General features: G+C 42.2%; 1 protein-coding gene across 4 annotated transcripts; it reads left to right on the top strand.

The window, feature by feature from the left end:
- Positions 1-53: 53 nt before the first annotated feature.
- On the top strand, positions 54-20,559 carry ATG16L1 (autophagy related 16 like 1). Of its 4 annotated transcripts, none has more exons than XM_084291951.1 (19): positions 54-314; positions 726-819; positions 3,068-3,173; positions 4,179-4,252; positions 4,451-4,702; positions 5,562-5,627; positions 7,624-7,710; positions 8,476-8,532; positions 8,726-8,773; positions 9,491-9,593; positions 12,233-12,338; positions 12,458-12,528; positions 14,015-14,086; positions 16,114-16,234; positions 17,056-17,161; positions 17,669-17,818; positions 18,169-18,216; positions 18,571-18,672; positions 19,065-20,559. In XM_084291951.1, the coding sequence occupies exons 1-19, from the start codon at positions 200-202 to the stop codon at positions 19,156-19,158; spliced, it is 1,872 nt and encodes a 623-aa protein (XP_084148077.1). In that variant the 5' UTR covers positions 54-199; the 3' UTR covers positions 19,159-20,559. The 4 variants fall into 4 exon arrangements, with proteins under 4 accessions (XP_084148077.1, XP_084148076.1, XP_084148079.1 ...); XM_084291950.1 differs by having other exon boundaries at positions 7,621-7,710; XM_084291953.1 differs by lacking the exon at positions 8,726-8,773.
- Positions 20,560-22,232: the final 1,673 nt, after the last annotated feature.

Raw genomic sequence — 22,232 nt, 5'->3', positions numbered from 1 at the left:
AGGGCAGCCGCTGTCGCCATTGCGGCGCGCCGCTGCGCTGCGAGGGCCCCTGACGGAGCTCGGCCGCGGCGCCATGGCGGGCGTGGGGCGGCGGCCGCGGGAGCCTCGGTTGTGAGAGAGAGAGAGCTCCCGTCCCGCCGCCGGCCGGACACAGCCTCCGGCATCTCCCCGGTGCTGCCGCCCCCTGCGCTCCGCGGAGATGGCGTCGGGGCTGCGCGCCGCCGGCTTCCCCCCCTGGAAGCGGCACATCGCGGCCGAGCTGCGGCGGCGGGACCGGCTGCAGCGCCAGGCCTTCGAGGAGATCATCGCGCAGTGTAAGCGGGCGCCGGGGGGGCTGGGGGCCTCCGCTCGTCGCCTTGTCCGAGGAGCGGCGGCGGGGCGCTGCCCGGCTCGGTTTGTGGCGGAATAAGTGATAATAGCGACTTCAAACTTTGGACTTCTTGCGTTTAATCGGATATCGATGCGCTTAAGTAACAGCAGGCTCCCTACAAAGCTCTTGTAGATCCAGTCCCTCACAGCCTCTGAACTCAGGGGGAGTTCTTGGTGCTGTTGTTGAGTACTGCCTTAGGCTGCTGGCATCAAAGCGGGGTGCTCGTTAGTGTGGTACAGGCTTACGTGATGTTTTGTCACGTCAAAATAATTAAAGATACTAAGTTTTAGCTGGTGGAAAGAACAGGGTGGGAATCTGGTTTTGCTCTTTGGTTATTTTCTTATTGTCGTTTCAGATAACAAACTACTAGAGAAGTCAGACCTTCATGCCGTGCTGGCTGATAAGCTGCAAGCTGAGAAGTATGACATGCAGAGCAGACATGAGATCAGGTATTTAAAACCTCTTCTGTGTCGGTCAGCTGTCTGTCCTGTGAGTTGTAACCCGAATCACTGATTGATGCATTGTACAGACAACTTCTAGGCTATTACAGTAAGTTGGAGTTAAATGAAGTGAAAAACATGTTGAACTAAAAAAAAAATAAACTAAAACTTTAAATGTGATAAAGTTGCAGTACTTTTACATTATGTGGTGGAAAAAGATATGCTCATGTTTTAGACAGGAAGTAATTTATCGTGAATTCCAAGTATGGAAATGGACCAGGTTGAGCTTTTATTTCTCCTGTGTTTGCCTAGTGTTAATACCTAATGAATATGACCTGACTCTTGAAACTGTCTAATCTTAAAAGCATTACAGAGAGAGACTGTTGTCTTTGTTTCAGTCTGGAGGCTGTGTTGCTGTGTAGAGTGGGCAGTGGAGAAATGTGTGATTGTGAAATGTCAGTCCTAAGCAAGCGTCTTACACTTAAAAAAAAAAAAAAGAAAACACAGGATCGGCCTCCTTTTAGCAGGGTTTTGTTGGGAAACTTCCTTTCTAATGTGGGAATAACACTAGTGCTGCAGGCAGCAGTCATGCTGCTTATTCTGTTGGCACTTGAATCCACTGCAAACCAGTATGCTAGCAGTGTCTCTGTTGTCTGGAGAGCATGCAGATTCTAGCAGGTAAGGACTATTGGGTTCTCTTCTTGGTGAAGAAAAAAACATTGGTTAGCTCAAAGCTACTTGCTTCAATAAGAATTGCTGCCTCTGAAGTTATTTTTGCCGTATGACGCAATACTGTATGTGTGTCTCATTGGGATGAAAAGCAAATAAATATGCCTGTTGTGTACTACTACCACTGGTAAGGAAAAAAGAACTGATTCTCCAGGAATTGTGGGCAGAACTTCAGTGTGTGGCCAGCAAGCTGGAGTTAATACCTATGTGACAGTTCTCAGGAGCTTTCTGATGACTGTAGTTGTCTGGAACCAACTGTAGTTTATGGGAATCAGATTCTGATTGAACTCCTATTCCAAAAGATGAGACTGAGAGTAGAAGAGGTTGAGAAGAAATGAACAGCATCTTCGAACTAAATACTAATCAGAATTCTGATACTGTCCTTGGAATACAACCGTTTCTTCAAATGGAATGAATTTCCTAATACTAAATAGTTGAAGAAAAATGCTTTTAATTACCATAACAGAAAGAAGGGATATCTAGTTCTGGCTGTAGATTTATGCATGGTCAGAACTATGGGACCTGTTGAATATCACCACAGGAGTTATCCTATTACCTGTTCAGACAAAGACTTTCTAGAAATGCAGTGTCTTCTAGTACAGCATTGGTTCAGGGTTCAGTGAGGTGTTTTTTATTTGTTTTGAGAAGGTCACTAAGTTAATGATACCACTGTGGGATCTTCCAGCTTCTGAATCATCATCTGCTACCCTCTGGGTTGCTGTCACATAGAATGACTGCGGAAACAGATGCTTGCGATTTGCTTGCAATGATAGGAATAAAATTATTTTATTGAAAAACTGTGATTTCAAATGCAGCCGCTCAGAGTCTCTGTGCACGTGTGATACATGTGTGCACGTGCTTTTAAAAAGCTAACTTCTGTCTCTGTTCTCAAAGATGTGAGTGATAATGTTTACAATCATAGCTCTTGGGGTGGGGGAGGAGGGAATTGGCGTGTATTCAAACACAATAATAATAATTTAAAAAGCTTCATACCACAAGGGGCTAGAACACAGTTGGGACAATAGAGAAGTGATTTGCAACACCTCGTACTGTAAACCCCCAAGGGACTGGCTCCCTAGCTGGAGGCTCAGTCCACTATGGCATGTTGTCTCCAGATACTGAGCATCTTCAAGGTCCACCAGCACCCTCTGAAACAAATCTGATTTGGTAAAACACTTCTATTTCTTTCAGCATTTGGAGAGTTTACTTGTAAAAGTTACTTGCCTTGGTACAAATTTAAGCAAAGACTAGCTGTCTTTCATTTGAGTTTCAAGTCTATTTTAGGAATGTACAAAAAAGGTGAATGAAGTCCTCAGCAAATTTAATTTTACGATACCGTATAAAGGCATTTTGGTTAGTGAGAGTTATAATTCTGTGAACTTTAGCTGTGTTTTAGTTTGTTATGGATGAACTGTATCTTGGCAGTGTAGAATATCCAAGGGAGATAGTATCCTGAAACCAACTGTCAAAGGCATGGAAGCAATCGGATTCTAGTTGACATCTCTTCTTTCTCTCTCTCTAACTGCAGTCCCGGACATGACGGCACATGGAATGATGCTCAGTTGCAGGAACTGGCACAGCTGAAGATAAAGCATCAAGAGGAGCTGACAGAACTACATAAGAAACGTGGCGAGGTTAGACAGTCCTGTGAGGTTGTGTATGGTTGTCCTGGTTTCAAACGTGGCCCTTTACAAACATGGCCTTAATTGTACCGAGTTGCATTTTTTGGATGGGAAAATGCCGAGACTCCACCAACAGAGTTGGGTGTGTAAAAACCACAGAAGTGGAGAGCATAAATTGAGGACATAGTAACTGGATGCTACTCAGACCTTTATAGGGAGATGGCAGTGACCCAGGCAAAGTCACGCTCCTTTGATCACACCTCACTGGAATTGTAGAGAAGTTCTAGAGCTTCTCAAAGAGCAGGTAGCTTTCTACAGGAAGCATGCATTGATTAGTCAAAATTCTGAAAATTCCTTTCCCCCAGCCAGGTATCCTAAGCCATCTACCCAGGCAGGCCACCTTCCCAAAATCGTCTTCCTTCTTGCCAGGCAGCCAAGGCTCTGTGTGCTGTAGGGCTTTCTGCTACTCGCTGCCTGGGTAGCTATGAGCTGGTAGCAGCAGTTCCTTGGTGTTGACCTCTGCCCCTCTGTTTTCCTGTGCTCTGCAGAGACTCCCCTGGCAACTTTATTTGCAGGAAAGCTGTTTATGAAACACGTATTTACCATATGTGTGTTGCACATCTGCAGTGATGACTGTCCATCAGTACCTGAAAGACTGATGCTTGTTTGTTGGTACTTACTTGTTGATTTGCTAATTTAGCAATTTCTAGTTACTCTGATTTTTTTTCTATTTATTTTTTCTGTAAGTACATTGTTTGTGGCTTTATTGAAGAAACTTGGGGGAAGAGAGTGAGATACCAAAGGACCATAACTTTTTGAAAAATCATTTATAAAGTAGATTGTAATCCCCTGTGTGATAGGGACAATAAACAAATTGGTATAGAAGACTAAGAAAGAAGAAAAGTATGCTTCGTGCATTTAGTGATAGATTGGTCTGTGCTCTCAGTGGGAACTGCTCAGTTATTGTCTAGCTGGCAACACTGCATTTTTGTAATGTAAATTTTCTTCTCTCCATAGTTGGCCCAGTCTGTAATTGATCTGAATAACCAAATGCAGCAGAAGGACAAAGAGATGCAGATGAATGAAGCAAAGTGAGTAGGAACAGTTACTTTTGTGTGGTTGGTTTGAGACCCAAACTTCTCTCAGGGTAATTCACATTAAGATATTTTCTAGAAGTCTTATCTCTGGGCTAAAAACTCCTTTGTTGCGCATTGCGCAAATAGCAGAAAGGTGAGGGTATAGGTCCCAGAGGAGATCTTCATTGTTTTGTACATTTTGTTGTCCTTCAGGATTGCGGAGTATTTGCAAAAAATCTCTGAACTGGAAACAGAGTGCCAGGAATTGCGTAGCAAACTACAGGATCTTGAGCGAGCTAATCAGACACTGAAAGATGAATATGATGCTCTCCAGATCACCTTCAATGCCTTGGAGGAGAAACTGAGGAAAACTACTGAGGATAACCAGGAGCTGGTCTCACGTTGGATGGCAGAGAAAGCACAAGAAGCGAATCGCTTGAATGCAGAAAATGAAAAGGATTCAAGGTGAGATTGATCTCTTTTTGATAAACTACTTCCTAATACTCTTTTGAATAGTTAAGAGTGGATAAAATAAAATCCAGCTTTGATTTCGAGACCTACGGATTTATGCACAATGCAGTGAGAGTCCAGAACTTTGTGTTACTTCCTCTGGCCAGTACAGTTAAATGCTTTTTGAAAATATTTGCCTTTCAAATGAATAAAACATGTTCTTTTGTTTCTTGAGCAACAATGGACTATGGACTAAAGATCATAAATCAAGCTGGCTTTTTTTTTTGTTTTGTTTTGTTTTTTTTGTAGTATTAGGCTTGCACTTCTTGTTTGTCTTGAGTCTTGATAATACTCCTAGTTTTAGCCTTTTCTAGCCTAAGCAATTTTTTGGCATTCTGCTAAAAGGAGGAGTTGCCATGAGACTAAATTGTGTGTAAAAGCAAAGAATTTTTCTTCCACATTACCTCTTGTTTAACAGCTAATGATACTTGGAGACCAAGGGCTCTAAGACAAATATCATACTATATGGTAGTTCTGTATTACTTCAACTAATGTAAGCTTTTTTCTTTAAAGTTCTTGCAATTATTTGGTCTGAGCAAACCTGCAATTATATGGGTCGTAAAGGGCTGCTGTGCTGAAGGTATGCTGTAAGTGCACTTTGCCGTACAGTCTAGCTCAACTATTGGTCTTGTCTGTGGCTGTTCACAACAAGAAAACTGCCTCTCTTGCTCTGAGTATCTGGAAAAGCAGGATAAAATTAGGGCAATATTCTGACTTTTTGAAAATCTTAGGAAGCCCATCAGAACTGTGCACAGTAATCTTTGAGATGAGATTAAGGATTTTTTTTCAAACAACCATGTTTTTCTCTTCTTAGGAGACGACAAGCCAGGCTGCAGAAGGAGCTAGCAGAAGCTGCCAAAGAACCCCTGCCTGTTGAAACGTAAGCAGTCCTGATTTATGGAGTTCCTCTCCTTCATCACTTCCTGCTTCAGTTTTATGCAGATGCATGATAAATTACATCTTTGTTATTTCTAAATTCGGTGATGTAGAGGAGTGTTTAAACTTTGGTGTGAAGTCAGAAACGTACAGTAACTCTCTCTAGTTGAATTTCCGGAAGAAGGAGCTCCGTTTTGACTAAAAAAAGAGATGTCTGGACTCAAAGGCCTCAGAACAGTTCACGCAGTGAATATGTATTCCTATTGCGGTAGGAAAACATTTGTTATGTAGTACTCTTGGTCTTCCAAATAGTTCTGTAATCATGGAGCAATACATGTTGGAGAGACCTGCATTTCCTGTTGGAGCAGGCGCTGTGTGAGTTGAGGTGAAAAGATACTGATCGTTTCCATACTGGAATAGGTTTATACTGGGGGGGGGGGGGGAACTAGAAAGATGCAGTGTTATTCTTCCTGGCAATCCAGAAATAAGCATCTCAAGTCTACCGTTCTTTGCAGCAGCCAGCTGCGTGTGGATTTTCACTGCCATGTTTATTCCTGGATAATCTTTAATCAGCTGACTGAAATGGGAAATTGGTGGTATATGTACTTTGTACCAGGTTGATAAGGTTATAGGGTATTAACCCCCCCCCCCTCCCCCCGCCATGAGTCAGGACACCTCCTGCTAGACCACGTTGTACAGAGAGAGGAAATTTGTGTGATTTTTGTGGCCACTTACCCTGTTAAGCTTCTTCCTCTCCTTTATCCAAAGTGAGACTTTCCTATGCTAGGGCTGAGCGGAGAGGTAGCTGTGGCACAATGTCCTGAATATGTTATTTCCTCTTGTGGTGATGATGGTCTCAATGTTTCATAAATTATTTGATTTGAGATGCTAAGAAGCTGGAAAGAAGCCCATTTAAAAAAAATACTTCTATAAATTATTCAAACTCTGCTTCACAGATGTTCTTGATTTCCTTTTGATTTCATAATTTTAGAGGGTTTTTACTGTATAAGTATGCTGCTTACTGAAAGGGAAAACTGCAGAAGTGCGCTGTGATGTTTAAATTCACTTCAAAAATGTGAAGTTAACATGGGAAGTTCTTTTTGCTATATACCATGTTGATATCTTAAGATTTTGATTTTAAAAAACAAATATCGCCAAAACATGCTGGTGTTCTACAGAAATATCAGCCTGTTACTATCAGATAGGGTAGGTATTTTCCATTGCCTCCTCATACCTGCTGTCCTCCAAAATCCTAAAAACTGAATCACAGCCATGTTTATTGAATATGAGATTAAAAATGTTCTCATCTCTTCACCACTTTTGCAGCTGAGATAGTCTTATCTGATGGCAGGCATTAGTTTATTCGTACTTAAATGCCAAATTTAATCTTCCTGATCAGTCAAATGCCTTCAGGTTGACACAGTATGTTTTAAAATAGTTTGTCCTGCAAAATCAGCAGTGCTTGAAGGAAAAGCTGTAGCCTGTCAGTGCCCGTGATAATTAATGGGAGAAAAACCTTCTGGCATTCACTGAACAGCTTAGCTGGATTAATTTATGGCACATAAATTGGAACCTCACAGTTCTGTTCAGTTATACGCTGATGTGTAAATAATGTGGTGACCCAAAATGTGCTCATGCTTAGCGGAGCAGTGCTTGAAGTTCAGCAGTACAGAAAGTATTAGGACCTAGTTGCTGTGGATGAAGGGGGAAAGCTTAAGCCCTTTTGCTTACCTAATAAAGCCTGGTTTTGGAACAGAAAAAAAAAAAAAAAGGAAAATGTAAATAGGGCATTAGTATATTTGGGGCCACAATAATAACTCTGATCTACCTCTCTGATCTCTCGTCTTCGTCTACCTCCGTGTCACCGCAGCTGAGTGAACCTGGATGTGGGCTGGGGTCAAGCAGTACCAACCATTCAGTTCCTGTACATCAGCAGGCGGCCTCTACGGGAGGCTCTGCATGGCTGGTTGGAAATGAGGTGTTTTCTCTTACTTCAGCAGGGATGATGATATTGAAGTGCTTGCGGATGAAACCTCTGACACAGCTGAGGAGACGTCTCCAGTGCGAGCTGTTAGCCGAGCATCCAGGTTTGTGCACAGAGATTTTTGTACACTCAGTGAGGAAGAACAAGAGATTTAGAACAATTAAAAGAACGATGTTGGGAATATTACTTAGTTTTTACTCCCCTTTATCTGGAGCACAGTTCAGTATTTCCACTTCCTAGGTACTTCCTGCTTTCCAGTAGGAAACTTGCTCCAGGCTGTGTTTTCCGTTACTGTGCTCTAGATCTGCTGTGTTTTCCCTTTGCTGTTTTAACCAAGCTAAACTAGCGTCTGAAAATCTGTAATGGTAATAACAAAGGTTTAAAACTAAAATGGGCAATGAAATGGATACTGCAGTGCCTATTCTATTATATCTGTTCACGAGCAAGGTATCAACGTGGCTTTGCAAATAGCTGGGCTTTGGGATTCTATTGAAATACCGAAACTATCTTCACCTAGATTAAATTAATTCTTTCCTAAAATCATGAGTGGAAAGTAAGAGGGAATTAGAAGAGCCTGGATTAATTTGATTGAAACTTAATACTTGGCAAATTGTTATATCTAAAATGAGTAATTCAAATTCACGGAGTGGATGTTGAGGGCAGTTGAGGAAACTCCGCTCACAGCTGTGCTCTGAGTTGTAGTTTGGTGACTTGTATACTGATGCCTGCCTTTGGTGTTTTCTGACTTGGGATTGGGTCTGTGGGGGAGGGAATCTTTCCAGAGACTTGGTGCTATGAACTGTGTTTGTCTTGATCTTTATTTGGAGAAGCTATTCACAAGGTTTAAACCTGTCCTCCCCTCCTTCAGTAAGCGACTCTCCCAGCCAGCTGGAGGCCTTCTGGACTCTATCACTAATATCTTTGGGTAGGTTAGAACACTTTCACCTCCTTGTTTTATGTATTGGTTTCAATGTACACCAAAATCTTGGTGATGCAGGGAATACAAACAATTTCAGCCTTTCTTCTAGCTTCTGCCTTTCTTTTTTTTCTTTTTTGTTCTCCTCAACTTCCTGTTTCTTCCATCTTGCCGTGTGCTGACCTCTGACCTTTCCCTCCAGTCTGTCTGAGTCTCCCCTTTTGGGACATCAATCTTCTGATGCTGCCAGGTGAAAAACATTATCCGCTCTTAGTCTAGCATGTAAATGTATTCTGTTGAATTGACATGGAACCAACCCATTATCCTGATTATTTTTCAGATATTGATATCCCTGGCTAGAAATTGTCTGCAGTTAGAGACGCAATGAGCCCCTCTTTGTGGAGAGAATATGTGGGATTTGCTCTTAATTGCCACTGCATTTAGCTCCTCTAATAGGGTTATTTTAAAAATAAGTCTTTGGGTTCTGTGCTTAGTGTCTAGAGTGGAGCCAGACCTTCGAAGTCAAGCTCTCCATTAGGTGGATGGTCTTTGCTTAAGTGGTGCAGCCTGAGCTTTTGACTGGAGCATTTTGCTGCCTGGAATGTAGTGCTGCAGTCATGTTCAGTCTCCCTAGACACAGTGACAGAGCTGCAGTCTCTCCAGCTAAACTCAGCTGCAATCACTCCCATGTTTCTTTCCTATTAGAAAAAGATGTCTGCTTCAAGATGAGGTCAGCAATCAGTTCTGGTAACTTATCTGGCATACTGTGAAATATCTAAAGCAGCAAGTGGATGTAGTGCTTTATGATAAATCTTTTTTGAAAGACTGGATAAAAGAAAGTAAAAACTCCACCCCCCTTTTTTATCACTGTACAGTGTAGCTAAGTGACAGGTACAGATCTGGATGAATTCAGGAGAAACCACGTTAATTAAGTTTGTTTGTAAAATATTTCTTTGTTTCATCTCAGGAGACGTTCCTTGTCCTCATTCCCTGCTCCCCAGGATAGTGCAGAGCCACATCCGGGTGCCAGTAAAGAAGTGAGAGTGCCCACTACTGCAATATGTGTCTTTGTAAGTACAGAAGGAATTCCCATTGCTACCATCCCTCTTACTGTCTTTGGAGAAAGTGAATCCTATTTGCCTCCTGGACGTTGATCTCCTGAAACCGATTCCAGTGACATTGCCAAACAAGAAGGAATTCTTGATTTTGTAGCATAGTTCGGCCTATTGAATTTTTAGCCCAAAAGCTTCTCAGAACCCTTGCATTCCCAGGCATGGTTCTGCTCCACGTGTCCCTGATGTCTGTTTTGCTGAGGTCGATGATGACTAGTAAAAGGTCTGATGGCACAGGGGAGTTACACCCCATTACCATCTTGGCTCCCAGCAGTCCTTGTTCTGTCATGCCATAGTCGAGCTATGACTGAGGAAGAGACTGCTGACAGTTTGGGATTAATTCAGTTCCAGTTCTCCACAGTGAAGGGGTTGTGGCACTGAATGTCATCCAACAGACGTGGTTAAGAGGAGTTCGTGGTAGTGGGGTGTCTTCATTGGTTGTGTGTGATCTAAAGTTTTCAAGCTGAGACCTCCTTTATGCATTGCTGTGGCCTCACAAGGCCAAACTTAAATTTCCGTGATGGGTGTTGTCTTTGGAATGAAATGAAAGATATTGTGGTGAATTGTCTTGTAAAATAAAAAATTGTTTGGACATTCCTCTTGAGTTTCCGCAGGCAGTCCATCAAAAGCTTTTTCCTATGCTACCACAGATATGAAAGGACTTGATTTTTATTTTCATTCAGAAAAACAGAGTGGCCACGTAGGTAGAGCTCACAGCAGCATGGAGGCTTGTGTGCTCCTGGCCTGCTCTGTTACTTTCTCTAGTGGAAGTTGTGCAGTGGAGGGAGTAGTAGCTGTGTTACCTGATGGTGAGGATAGGACCATAACCTAAGTGACAGCATGGAGCTGGCTTGAGTAGGGAGCTTCACAGGAGGTGTTCCTGGCTATGGTATGTGATAAAGCCGCTCTCCTCCTCTGGCTATGTACAGCAAGCGGAGCTGATTAATAAATGGAAATACTAAGTAATCTTGTCATATGTGTATGAGGTGTTCAAGAACCATGTGAGAGGCTGTTTGTACTTTTCTCTGGATCGTCTGTAACATCATCTGAACTTCTAGAGCAGTGCAGTGTGTGGGGGGGCAAACCACAGTAAACTCTACTGACCCTTAATCTCGGCAAGGTGGCAAATGCTGCCCTGTACTAATTCCCCATCGTTGCAGCAGGAGTAGAAGCTGCCACAGTGGTAAGGCTGTCAGACTGGCAGGATGGAGGTGATGCTTGGCTAGCAGTGTGATATTGAAAGGGAAAACTGCCTCCTCATTTCATGGCAACCCATGTGTTCCTTCTGGAGATGATCTGTGTTACACTTCAGAACCTGGTTTTGGAGCCCAGGTGGAACATGAGGACATACCTAGGTCCAGCAGAGCAGTGCAGAGCATTCCAAAAATGAACGGAAGGAGTCTGTCAGATGTTTGGCAGGTGCTGAGAGTCTTGGATTCCAGGGAGTGTGGAGGGCTCATATTTGGAGAGAGAAGCAGAAAAGGCTTGGAAGGGAGGAGAAGGTTGTCTCTTCATCCAGCATTGTGGGATGTCATTTCTGAGCAAGAATTTTGACTAATTTTGTCCAGAATGGCTCTCCTGCACTTCTAGAAAGACCAGGATTATTGAACTGTGATGACCACTAAATATGAGCTGACAGAACAAGTTGAAGCAACAAGTTCCAGAAGAAAAAAAGTTTCCAGAAAACTGATTTCACAAGAACGTTTACTGACAATTCTTTAAAAAACAAAAAATAGAAGTACAGCAAATGAGTGAAGAATGTGGTATTAATATTGTGAGGAAAAAAATGGGTAAGTACTGTAAGGCTGTAGAATTGTCAGGGGTAAAAAAAAAAAAAAAAAGGGTTTTGATACTAAAATTACCATTTTTGAAGGTCAAGAATCTTTATTAAGTGGCCAACCCAAGCTTCAAAACATCAAGCTGTGCAAAAGCTTTAAAAAGTGCTTTTAACACTGTGCCTGTTAATAGGAGCCACGGCTTAAACCCAAGTTCCCTGTGAGAGAAGTGTTGTTCCAAGTCACAACCATGCTGGTATTATTTAATTGCAGTCCAAAGCTGCAGCATCTCCAATACAGTGCATGAATGCACTTAATTTGTTATCGTGTCTTCAAGCAGACTTTCCAAACTCAAGCCTGACTTGAGTGTCCTGTGGTTGCATAAACTGGCTGGATTGTATTCCATTGCTGGCTCTAGGTGAAGAAATAAAAAGTTAAATTCCTTCTATGGCATGTCACCAGTTAATGTTTTCTCTCCCTTCCTTATTTTTTTCCTTTACAAATGAAAATCAAAGCTGTAACTTATAAAGACTGAAATTACAAAGCATTGTAAGGTTTCTGGTAGTTTACTGTCACTATTAAGCCTTTGCTAGTATTTTCCTTCACAGGCTCTTGATTCCTTTAGGTAAGAATCAGCCTTTTTGCTCTGTTTATACGCCATCAACCATAGTTTCAGCCCGTGGCTTTATTTCCAACGTGCTGCTGGAAGATTTACCACTGTAGTTCTGTATAGCCTTTAAGTTCTGTAGCTTTCTCATCCGTGGGCTTTGGGTCTATGCTAACTCCAGTTTGGGTGGTTGTTCTGTTCCTCCCACTCCTCAGGATGCACACGACGGGGAGGTGAATGCAGTGCAGTTCAGCCCTGGCTCCCGTTTACTAGCAACAGGAGGCATGGACCGAAGGGTTAAGCTTTGGGAAGTATTGGGAGGTAAATGTTTTCACTTTGGGGTATTGTGGGGATATTAAATAAACTCATTTTATAGTTCACTTTGTGTCAGCTGCTGTTCTAATCCACTGCTTAAGTTTTGTTCATCTTTCTCTGTGCAGATAGATGTGAGCCCAAAGGTTCCCTCTCTGGTAGTAATGCTGGGATTACAAGCATAGAATTTGATAGTGCTGTGAGTATCTGCAATATCCACTGTTTGTAATTGGGTATGAGTTAAGAACTTTATGTTGTGTTCTGCTACCAGCATTCTGATGCTTTGAGGAGTTAATTAAGATATGAGTTAAGACTTACAAGAGTTAACTGCAAATATTCCAAAATTGTACAAGAGATGAGCTGCAGTCTCAGTCTGTGTCGTTCTGAACTTAGCAGCTCAGATGCAGCTCAGACATCAGCTTTTATGGGCTACTTTGATAAAATGCATTAGGCTTTGTGTAACATCTGAAATCAGTCTTCTTCCCACTAAAGGTGACATAACAGCACTGAGGCTTTACTTCTGTGAAGCTTTTATTTTAACGGGTGCTTTGCTGAGGTCTGTGATGAATAGCAGAAGGTCTCATTGTCTTGAGCCTTGCATTTCCATTACCTTTTCTCCCAGCAGTTTGTCACCAGTCATGCCACAATACTGGTGTGACTGGCAGTGTTTGCTTGACAGCTCATGGTATGTTTAGTTCTTGTTAACCTAAAGTATTGGAGATAGGATTGTGATCAGCATCCACCAGACCTACTTGAAGGAATTTGGGGTCTTGGATTGTTAACTCTGGACATAGGATCCGTCTTCTCTTCCAGGGCTGCTCTGTAACACAATGCATAGAGAGTAGACCAAAGCTGAGGTAATTTAATCAGTTTGGTGATTCTCTGTGCTGAACTTTACTGACACACATCTGTAGCATCTCTCCTTTGGGTGTTAACTAGCTCTTTAGAGGTTTGCTGGGGTGGTTAACCTGCACGATAAATTACTTCTGATTTTTATTTTTTTTTAAGATGAACACAGTTGAGGTGGGAGCTGTCTGAGGTGAGATGCTGATGGGCTTTAAGGACTTTTTTTTTTTTTTTTTGCCTCACAGAAGTCTGAGTTTCTCAGGAGTATAAGTGTGAATCTCGCAGTGAGCACTTTTCATCTGGGATGACTTGGAAGAGCCCTAAGCCTAAAGCCACACACAAATCTACCTGTCTGTCCTTGAATGGATGTAGTTCTTGGAATCTTAATATGTTAGAGTTGTAATGAAAATGGCAAGAATTGAGCCAGCTCTCCTCTGAGGAACACTGATATTGGGAAGGTTCTTCCCTGTACAACATGACAGCAAAAAGAATAGATCAGGGTGAACTAGAGTTCAGTTCCTCACTGCAGCAGCTGGGGGCAGAAGAAGGAGAAAGTACTTTCTGGTCTGGTTACTGTTAACTCCTTTCATCTGTAGTCATGATTCTACAATTCACTGTCACTTTTTGGTGAGAAGAAAAAGCTACGGCCTTCTAGAAAGTTGTCACACTAGTTTTCCTTGCTGGTGTGTGCTTCCTAGCTTTTTGTTCTTTTTTTTTTTTTTTTTCCCTGTGGCGATATAGCACCTAATATGGCTCTAATGACTTACTTGAAATACTTAATACTTTTCATTTCCATATTGACTAGCAGTAGTAGTTCTAAATTAATCTTGTGTTCGCAGGGTTCTTACCTCCTGGCAGCTTCAAATGACTTTGCCAGCAGAATCTGGACGGTTGATGACAATCGATTACGGGTGAGTCCCTTGAAGTCAAAGAGCTCGGGCTGTTTTTGTCCTGTATTTCTAGCTTTGTGGCTAAGGGAGCCAGTATAGTTTTGAAAGCTGGACACTTAGACACTTTCAACAATTCCTTTTGTTAAACAGATCTTTATTTCTCTTTAACTAAGAAGTCTTTGCAGCAAGACCTAAAATAAAGTATTGGTCTCTGTGTAGCCACACATTTACTTAATATGAAACTTTACATCCCTCTCTGTGGAAACATAAATGCTTCTTTTTGTTCTTGAAGAGCTACTTAAAATATTTTAGCTTTAGTCTAAGGAGAGAACTACTGAGGAAGGGTTTGCAGTAAAGGGGTTTGTTTTTGTGGAAGTCAATGCAGTATTCTTAAGTCCTTGGCCTAGCTGTTAAAGGCAGCGAGCCTAAAGGTGCTTGAGTTTATTCTCAATATCTTTTTGAAAGATTCCTCCTTCGTACTCACATTGTTATCTGACAGTTTAGCTCATGTTTAAAGAAGGGTTTACTTGTGACTGACCATTTAAAAAAAAAAAAAGTCTCTTTTCAGCTTTCTGTAAGGCTTTGTTTATTACCATTCCTATGTACACTTTTCCTCAACTTTTTATTTTAGGAAGATGCTACTTTGATTTGAATCCTCTGGTACGTCACATGTGAATTATAACCTACAGCTGCATTGTAATCCACTGGGTAGTTCCCAGTCTGAGGAAGTCAGGCCTTGTTTATGAAAGTAAAGAATGCATCAGGTTCTTTTGCAGCTTTTCTTTGACTGCAAATTCTACTATTGGTTGCAAATTATTGTGAGTAGAAGTTTAGCAGGCTAGCAATTACTGCAGAGAAGTTAGTTATCCCCACAAGCATCTATCTAGCTTCACAATATGGTCCCATAGTTTTTCTGGTAGTCTCGGTGACTCGTGCTTTCACTGCTCATTTGCTAGTGCTGAGAGAAAATACTGCATTGTTTCAAGTGTGTGGTATGGATTTGTCATGCCTTGCACGTGAGCAGGAGGCAGTGAAGCTGAAATCATGGTAAACATTGCCACAAATTCAGTATTTAAATGCAAATAAGTATATGTAATGACTGCATCAACAGCAGAAAAGAGATGTGGGTCTTCCTTTCTGGAATGTGTCCTTTCTTGAGACCCGTGGTCTTTATGGGATGATGCATTGCTTCAGAGTTTGTTGTGGATTTAATTGTTTTTTTGTGTGTTTTTTATCAAGCTTTGCTCACATTCCTTTCTCTTCTCAGGGTTGTTCTTCTGTATTTCCCATCCCGGATTGCTTTGTGTAATTTGATAGTCCTTTGAGAAAACAAACAAAAAAAAAAAAAAAAAAAAAAAAAACTTGATTATATACCAGAGATTTCTCTTGTGGTGTTTTGTTTTGTTTTTTTTTCCCAAAGTTTTTAACTTCAGTCACTCATTGTTTGTTTTGCGATTTGGCATGTAAATATTCAGCAATTTGAAGTGAATGCAGTTCATGTTCCTCTTAGCCCCAGAGAGCCTTCCCCTGCACTGGATGAAAACAAAGGCAGTTACAGAAACTGCTGTAGGGAGTTTTTTCTAAAATCTTTGGTTGTTTCAGCTTCCAGGTTCGAGCATGTTACAGCAGTTGAGACTAGATATCCTGCCATATCCTTGAGAGAATCTCATTATAAGAACCTGAAAACACCATGTCCCTTTTCAGTAGTGCCCTCTCCTCATTTCTTCTGCAAGGCTGTGTTGCAGTTGCCATCTACCCGTGAAATTAGGGTGTAATGGGGTGTTGTGAAGGAGAACTCACAGGTTCCCTGGATAGCTAAAGAAATTGCAGCCATGGGTGGCCTGTGTCTCAAAACTTCAGGCTGAGCTCTGCAGTACTTAACATTCCTACTCAGTGTTGATCACTGTTTATATATAGATATTTTTTTTCGTGCAATGCAGTAGACATGCAAATCATGACTTAAAGTTGTGATGTTGTTGTATAGAATCAGTAAGCTATGAGAAAACGAGCAACTGTGCGCTTTTACTGTGTAAATCTCTTCTCCTCAGCACACTCTGACAGGTCACAGCGGTAAAGTTCTGTCAGCCAAGTTCTTGCTGGACAATGCACGCATTGTTTCAGGAAGTCATGACCGGACCCTCAAGCTCTGGGACCTCCGCAGCAAAGTTTGTAAGGATGCCTAACTTTTCAACCACATTCTCTGTTTCTAGTGGATGCAAGTGGAAGTCTGCCATAAACTAGATAATTTCATCTTTTTCTTAGTCTAAAAAGCAAAAGCCAGCAGCCATGCTATATTCTGTTGCTATTCCAGTAATCAGATTCTTTCTGCTTGTTACCTAAAATAAGAATAAGAAATCATGTATGCAGGAAGCACTGTTAATGCTATTACAATAAGAGCAGCTGTGTTCTGTGAGCTTTCTTTGTTTGTCAATCTGTGGAGTGGGTATTTTAGTCTTCCACTAAAAGCTTGGAGCCAACTCAGTTGTTAATTTTTTTAACCCTGAGGTGTATGGAATTATCTCTTGGAAATGTGCCAGAATGTATCAAACGAAGGAGAGGCTCAGATTCAGATTTTTTTTTTTTTGTGAGAAACAACTTATCTTCATGAGAAACACCTTATTTCCTAATCTGCTCTTCTCCTGATGGCTCCTAAACTTACTTGAATGAGAGAAGAATCAGGATTCAAGGCTATCCTAATCCATACCCCAAACATAGGTCATGTTGACAGTTTCACATTCTTTAGCAGTAGCAATTATAGCTAGCTAAATAGGAAGTGGAAGTAAAGCAGCTGTCCTGGGAGCATTTAAAGGGATTTTAGATACAGCAAAGGAGATTGAAAAGGGCAAAGAGGTTGCTGAAGACTTAAGTCAGGATTATTCTAAGATAGTTTGACTGCTCTGTGGGCACTGCTCTGTGTAGCTGCTATGTTACGTGTGTGTATTGTGATTATTTTCTGACTGTTTTCATCAGATCTGATTTATCCTTTTCAGGTATAAAAACAGTGTTTGCAGGATCTAGCTGCAATGACATCGTATGTACCGAACAGTGTGTAATGAGTGGACATTTTGATAAGAAAATTCGTTTCTGGGACATCAGGTAAAACCTGAGAGTGCGTACACTGCAGCAATAGCTCTAGAATTGTCCAGGTGTGAACTGCTAGGCCGCTCTTCTTTCTCAGTGTGGAAGCTGGGGAGACTGTTCTAAGTTTTAGAAAGCTAGTGAAAAAAACATTTGTTACTGCTCTTACTACTGTGTTGGTTTTTTTTGTGTGGGGTTGGGATTTTTTAGGATGCTTTTTTTTTTTTTTTTTTTTCCTGAAAAGGCCGTCTGCTTCATTGCAGATATTGTGCATCGGTCAATACTTGCCTCTAGATGTTACTTAGTTTTTCGGAGGGTGGAGTTGAGAGGAAAACAGGGTCTGGCTGTTGGCTGGTATTGTTGCCCACAAAGTGGGATCTTGCTGGGGAAAAACTCAAAATGTGAGAATAAGCCAGTAATTCTTTCTCTTCCTCTTTCACATTAAGATAAGTCAAGGTTTTGATGCAATGGTTTGGCTTCTGGACTCTGGTTTACTGTTTCTTTTTTCTTCCCATCTTCTCTTAGGACCGAAAGCATAGTAAAAGAACTGGAGCTGCTTGGGAGGATCACAGCTCTGGACCTGAACTCCGAGCGAACAGAGCTGCTGACCTGTTCCCGTGATGATCTACTAAAGATCATTGATCTGCGGGTTGGTGCTGTCAAGCAAACATTCAGGTGAGTGTGCTCCCCTCAAGAACACTTGTAATTTTAAACCTCTGGGTTGCTGATTGCTCTCAATGTTGGATTTTTTCAACATCTCCATGAACTGCTTTGTCCCCTATCTTTTTTTTAATCCCACATTGGTAGCAAGGTTCTCTGCAGTTTAACAGCAAAGCTCTGTTATGGTGTTTCTTTTCATTTGTCCCTATAAAGTTGGTAGATGGGAAAGATAAAGGAAAGAACTACTTCAGATATGATTTGTGTGTGTGTATGAGAAACAGGAATTGTGATAAAGGGGTACTGGAGGCTATTCTGAACCATCTTCCTATAAATGATGTTACAGTTATCTGATTCTAATTTTTCAGCGCCCAAGGGTTCAAATGCGGCTCTGACTGGACGAGAGTTGTGTTCAGGTAAGGTCAGATATACGGAAGATATCCCCTGATTAAATCTGATCCCCAGCAAGTGATTCATCGTGCTTGGCTGTACTGTCTCCATTTACAGCTAGAAAAACTTTGGACAGAACTTGTGATTTGCTCAAGCTACCTCTTATTCAAGGCAGTGTATCTGTACGTGTTGATCAACTTTCTTGGAGGCTTTCAGATTTATAGGTGCTTTTGCTCTTAGCAGGTGTTGACACAACTTTTTAAAGAATATGTAATACCAAGTTGCATGCTTAGGAAGTTGAACGTGAAATGATGATTTGTGCTTATAAATTGCTGACTTGAAGAAAATGTTCTGTGTCTTCTACTTCTCTGACCTCATAGCCCTGATGGTAACTACGTGGCTGCTGGTTCAGCTGATGGGGCCCTCTACATTTGGAACGTGCTCACTGGGAAATTGGAGAGGACTCTTGCAAAGCATCACAGGTGAGGGGAAGCTGGCCATTTAATCTGAAGCAGGGACCTAGGTTGTGAACCTTGATGAGTGATGAAAGAGGTGTAGTCACACAGCTTTACTGTTCATGTTGGTGTGCAAGCATTTTAATTCAGTTTCTTTGTGAATTCATGTCAGTATTCTCTAGATTGACCAAAGGTTAGGTTTGTTATTGTTTAACTTCTTAAATTGGCATATGATTTTAATAAAGTACATTTAACGTATTCTGAGAAAAAACAGTATCCCTGTTAGGCTATTAAAGAGAATAAAAGTGCTTGTTCTTCTGTAGTCAGGGTACTAGAATATTTCATTCCCTTGTTAAGTGCTGTTGTGGAATTAGCTTTTGGTTTGTTTGTTTTAAACTTATACCTGGCTTCCCTTTCAGTTCTTCTATCAATGCAGTCGCGTGGTCGCCAGCAGGTGCCCATGTGGTCAGTGTGGACAAAGGAAACAAGGCTGTCCTGTGGGCTGAATTTTGACTGGACGGAGGGTGGAGGGCAGAGCGTCCAGCGCCTCTGGGTATGGCGCTGCTGGTCCGTGGCCAAGCAGAATGGAGACCCGAGCCCAGATCCAGCCGGAGCGGGGATATTGACAAGTGCATGGGCTTCACTTTCCAGAGGAAAGTTCCAAAGCAGTGGAGAAGGAGCCTGAGTCAGAGACTTCTTCTGGCTGTAACCACGCTGTGGCACTCGGACTCAGCAAGGGATTAGCTGTTCTGGATGGAGAATGCTACTTAGTCATGCCTTTACGTGCAGTAGCTATGCACCAAGTGGAGCTGAAGATCCTAGTGGGGTTCCTCACCAGACAGCTGTGCCAAATACTCTATCACACAAATGTACCTACAGCACTTCTGAGTTGGAAATGTTGGAAAGAAGTTACTCTGTATGCTGGCTTAATACATGTCCTGTCTCCTGTGTTCCATTCTTGTGGCCTAGTTTAGGTGTGGGGTGAGAAGATCCTGAAATGTGGATGGGTCCTAGGCAGGCTGAAGTGTTGGAAAAGCTTTTGTAGAGTCTCCAGTAGCTCTGGCAGCTCTGCCTTGGAGTTATCAGCTCAATTCAGAGCTGCTCTGACTCTGACACAGGTTCTCCAGTGCTGTCATGCAAACTCCTATCAGTTTTATCTGATTTTAAGGAAACTGTCTGTTCTTCAGGACTTATGCACCCTTTTGTTAAAATGCTCCTCAACAGCTGGGGTACCACAAAATAGGAGATTTTAAATCCTTTTACTCCACAGGCAGTTGGGTAAGTGGGTGTGACGAGAGAAGTTGAACTTCTGCCGTGCTGCTGTGCGAAGGAATGTAGTCATACTGTGACTTCCGTACCAGAACATAGATGTTTGGTCCCTCCTTCTGTTCATCCGTCCTGTCCTGGAGGCTGTCAGTAGAACACAGGGGAGCAGCGGGTTTAAATCTCAAATCCATTGTTTTGGTGCTGGCAATTCCAGGCCTCTTTTCCCCTTCTTGAGCACATGTGCAATATTCCCGTCTGCGCTGGAGTCCTCTCTCCGCTATGGAGCAGCGTCCTGGCGCTGTCCCTGTTAAAGCATCCAAAACCACGATGTGGCTGGGTGCGAGCTACCTGGTGACTTTATCCAGCCAAATCTATCCACATTGTTTGGGCCTCAAGACAAGCCACCAGCGTTTTATTGCCTTTTTATTTGCACTTTATTTTCTTCTCTCCTGATTGTGTTTTACTGAGGAAGCGTGTTCTGTGGAGGGGCTGGGTGAGTGGGCAGCTGCTGTAACAGGCATCTCACTAACCTAGCCTTTTGCTTAGGCACCTTCTGTCGAGGGGAATTGGAGTACACAGGGCAAACTTTTTATTTATTCAGCTGCCCATAAGAACTTGATTGTAAATAAACCTGTGTTCTGCTTTTAAAAACCCCACAATGCTCTGATTCATTTGTGTATGTGTGTTTGTGTGTGAGATGTTCTGAATGAGCAAAGGGTGGGAACAGAAATGTCTCTGTGCTGCTTTCCTGATGAATCGTAGGCTTGGGTTCAGCCGCATTGTGGGATTTGGTGTAAAGGGGGAAAGAGGATAATGCTCTTAGCTTCAAGCTGGACATCCAGCAGATACAACCTTGTTTTGCCCTGTCTCAGGAATGTTGTCTTGAGACTGAAGGAAGTCTCGTCACGTTAAACAAGTGCCGCTGTCCTTGAAAGGTTGGGGTATTGTTGGGTGTTTTGGATGTGTTGCTGAATTGCAGAAATTACTTGTATTTCAGACACTTCTGAGAATAGAAGGCTATTTAAACTGTGGTGCTTTGACTGCTACCTTCTTAAATTTTTAATCCTGTGATAGGAGTCGCATGCTTTGGAGAACACAAAACCCCTTGTTGAATAATGCTCTGGTTCCTAATTCAGAGCAGTGAGGGAAAGCCTTCAACTGCTTTCGTTAACATATGAACATCCAGATACACCCATGAGCTCTCGCTGACTGCGCTCCTTTTGATAAGAAAAAGAAGCCTTCTGGCCAGCTTTTGGAAGTGAGAACTACAACAAAAAGAGACAAAACGCTATTCCGAGGCATTTCTGCAGACAGTGCTTTTCCCTTCCGCTCACTGCTGTGGCAGAAAGCCCTTCTCAAAAGGCACCTACCAAGAGGCCAGGTGACCCTGGGTTACTGCAGGAAAGCAGATCACTGAATGACAAGTCAGCATGATGAAAGATTATTGGGAGATTAAGCTAATTAATAAAATCTCGGTAGGCTCTGCTGAGAAGGATCAGAATGGGTTTAGGACATCTATCATTCAGGCTGCTACACTTGTATTTTTCTACAACATGGACATATGTTCTTTAACAAAGGGCTTTGTTTTGCCTGTTGATGCTGTTATGAAATAGGTTAATATTCAACACTCTCAAGGATAATGGCTAGCTAGCTAAAACCTTAAGCAGTGTAAGTGGAAATTCCTTAGGACCATGGTTTCTAGGAAATTCCAGTGACCAATTTCAGCTTTTTTATTTTGCTATAGTTTTTAGTTTTATTGCTCACTCTTCTGGTTCAACCTGCAGATGGAAGAAGAGAAAATGAAGGTACCTGCTGCGCAGAGGCTGTCACACTGCACTGCTTCTCTGCTAAAGGTGGAGCTGCACTTCAAGTGGTTGTGGGTAGGGGGAGATACATTTCTTCAGACACACAAAGCATTTGTGTTATGGGGCAGCTAGTTCCAAGCTGTCTTGGAGACATCTGCCACATGTGCCTGCATCTCCCAGGCCCTCAGAAGAGTAGTAACAGGAATGCCCTCCTGGGGGGCTGATCATCTTGCAGTGCCAGCAGCACAGACTCTTAACTAACTCACCTTTTTGCATTGGTACTGAGTGATTGAATAAAATGGGTTAATTTTGTGGGGTAATTTGTGAGGCCTCTTCTCTACCACCTACAAACAGGATCTAGCTTTCCATCAAGAACTCACGTGAATTTCCATGTTTTAGGGCAGTTTGTTTTTTGTTTGCCAGAGCGGTCAGTAAGCTCCCCAGATAATCCACCTCTAGGTAATAAAATGCGGTAAGAATTTTTGAAAACGCTGACAGAGCTGAGGAATGCTTGTT

This window comes from Netta rufina (genome assembly GCF_964035555.1).
Source record: "Netta rufina genome assembly, chromosome: 9".
NCBI lineage: Eukaryota > Metazoa > Chordata > Aves > Anseriformes > Anatidae > Netta > Netta rufina.
This window is presented reverse-complemented; position numbering and strand designations above follow the sequence as displayed.

Bases quoted from the DNA above. Each gene is read 5' to 3' on its own strand.
- ATG16L1 (XM_084291950.1), top strand. From the start codon at position 200: ATGGCGTCGGGGCTGCGCGCCGCCGGCTTCCCCCCCTGGAAGCGGCAC. The intron at 12,529-14,014 runs GTGAGTATCTGC...TTGTGTTCGCAG, and splicing joins GCATAGAATTTGATAGTGCT to GGTTCTTACCTCCTGGCAGC. The intron at 18,673-19,064 runs GTGAGGGGAAGC...CTTCCCTTTCAG, and splicing joins ACTCTTGCAAAGCATCACAG to TTCTTCTATCAATGCAGTCG.